The following is a 2,525-nucleotide window of genomic DNA, read 5'->3' on the forward strand; positions in this document are numbered from 1 at the left end:
CTGCTCTACACGTTGCGGTCCCGCCGCCTGGCTGGGAGACACAAGGGGGACGTCAGGTACACCGGCCGGGAACTCCTGTCCCTTCTACGGGAGGCCGCTGGAACCCGGAGACGCAGGGATCTTGGGCAAGGCACTTAGTCTCTCTGAGCCTCGGTTTCCGCCTCTGTAAAATGGGCCTGGGGAGAAGCTGTCCGTCCACGGGCTGCGGCGACGAGTCAGCGACCCGCGTCCCTCCGCCATGTCCACCTGCCTAGGCGCCGCGCCGGCCCCTCGAAGCGCGTCCCGGCGCGTCCCGCCGCGGGCCGGACACCTTTCTGAGCCTTTTACCCCTCTCTAAAAAAGCGGGCTTGCGCCCCCTGCCGGCGACCGTGGAGTCCGGGAGCCGAGGACGCGCGTGGGGCGGGGCTGCCGGGCCTTCCGCCGTGGCCTTGCCCCTGGCGGGGACTGAGGACACCCGAGGGTCAATGTCAGCGCCACTGGGGCCACCGTAGGCAGAATTTGGGTGTCAAGCCCCAGGATCTGATCTTATCCTGCGTTGCCCAGGACCTCTCTCCCTTACCCGCATCGCTCAGGGAGGGAAACTGGCCTCCAGAGATCATGTGACTTGTCGGAGGCCTCAGAGCAGTCTAGGGGCAGAGGCTCTCTGCTGACGCTCGCACGCCTTCGTGTTCCCAAGAGCCAAGGACCAGACTCCTTGTGCCTGTTCAGTTTCCCAGGAGGCAAGTGTGACCCCGCAGACCAGGACGTGGTGCACACAGCCCTGCGGGAGACCCGGGAGGAGCTGGGCCTGGCCGTGCCTGAGGAGCACGTGTGGGGCATCCTGCGGCCTGTGTATGACCAGGTGAGCTACCAAGCTCTGAGGCCACACTCACCCCAGTCACTCTGTGCCTGTCCCCGGGCTATGAGCTGGGACCCCAGGGACAAGTAGGGTGGTCATGGACTCCCACAGGCACAGGGTGGGGAGGAGTGCTGGCACCAGCCTGGCTGTCACTTGTTCCATCCCCCACACGACCCCTGGGGGAGGGGACCGAGAGGCTCTGCTCAGCTTGGTGGAAGAGGGTCGGGAAGGCTCCACAGGATAGGCAGGGATTGAAACAGCCTTGACGATAGCAGGAGATTTGAGAGTAGTAAAGGTAAGAGAAGAGGCTCAGAGGTGTGACATGGCTGGAGCGAGCCCCAGGGTAGGGGCAGGTGAGCTGTCATGACTACCCAAAGCCTCCAGATGGCAAGGCGGGGTCTTCCTCTCAGCCTCCCCTACCCCACCTCCAGCCCCGCCAAGGCCATGCCTCCCACTGACTGACTACCCTCCTCCCACCCCAGCAAAAGTCCACCGTGGTGCCCGTGCTTGCTGGCGTGGGCCCACTGGATCCCCAGAGCCTCACACCCAATCCTGAGGAGGTGAGTGGGGTCACACTGGGGGACCGGCAGTCTCATCAGCGGGAGGCTGCCGTGGCCAGTCTTCTGTCCACCCTCTGCCTCCTGTCCACAGGTGGATGAGGTGTTTGCGCTGCCCCTGGCCCACCTGCTACAGATGCAGAATCAGGGCTATACCCACTTCTGCAAGGGTGGCCACTTCTGCTACACGCTTCCCGTCTTCCTACATGGACCACACCGTGTCTGGGGGCTCACAGCTATCATCACGGAATTCACCCTGCAGCTGCTGGCACCTGGTGCCTACCAGCCCCGCCTGGCCATTCCTGAGCTGTCCAGTGGCTAGGTGCTTGGCCTTAGCGGCCCCTGCCTTTGTCTTGCTGGGCCGGCTCCACTCTAGGACTGAATAAAGAGTTTTTGACAACTCTGGGGCTCCTGCATCTTCCATACTGGGGCCCTCATCTTGGGCAGACCCTTCCAGGCTGCTGTCTGGGGCTTCTCCATCCAATCGCACCCTACAGTAGTGGGCACTTCCTGTGTGCCAGGTACTTGAAGTCATTTTGTTTCACCCTCACAACAGCCCTGTGAGGCAGGGCCAACACTGTCCCTGGCTAGTGAGACTGCAGCTCAGGGAAGATAAACACCTTGCCCAAGATCACCCCAGCCTGCGATTTGAACTGGGGCTGTCTGACTGCAGAGCCCAGCTCGTAGCTGCTGGGCTGTGTGCATCTCAGCCAGCACCTCCCCTTCTCTCCTCTGTGCCTGGCTGCCCCTCTGTTGGGCTCCAGGAATCCAAGAGCAGTAAGGGCACTCACTCCCCCGGAAGTTAGTGCAAAGCTCCAACACGCTGAGCCCCTGCTGTGTGCCAGATACCGTTTGGGGGCCACATCTATGGACCAGTCAAATGCTGCCCTGCCCTCTGGAGGGGGTTGCTAAGGCTAGGGGAGACAGACCAGGTCACACAGATAATAGTATGATTGCACGTTAATTAATCACAAAGAATAGTGGATTTATACACCAATTATGTAGACCAGGGTTATATGAGAGGGTTGAGGGCATGGGTGGTCTGACCTTGACATGATGGTATGGGAACACTTTGTAAGTATCAGCCCGGACAAATGATAGAAAACCCCACCCACCAGCTGACTTTGCCC

General features: G+C 61.1%; 1 protein-coding gene across 1 annotated transcript; it reads left to right on the plus strand.

Annotated features, from left to right (window-relative positions):
• On the plus strand, positions 1-1,796 carry NUDT8 (nudix (nucleoside diphosphate linked moiety X)-type motif 8; the record flags this gene model as incomplete). The annotated part of the gene is made up of 4 exons (XM_008581910.1): positions 1-56; positions 709-841; positions 1,321-1,398; positions 1,490-1,796. Coding segments are annotated over 4 exons (495 nt in total), but the record flags the coding sequence as incomplete, so codon positions are not given.
• Between the last annotated feature and the right edge of the window lie 729 nt (positions 1,797-2,525).

This window comes from Galeopterus variegatus, unplaced genomic scaffold (assembly GCF_000696425.1).
Source record: "Galeopterus variegatus unplaced genomic scaffold, G_variegatus-3.0.2 Scaffold2486, whole genome shotgun sequence".
NCBI lineage: Eukaryota > Metazoa > Chordata > Mammalia > Dermoptera > Cynocephalidae > Galeopterus > Galeopterus variegatus.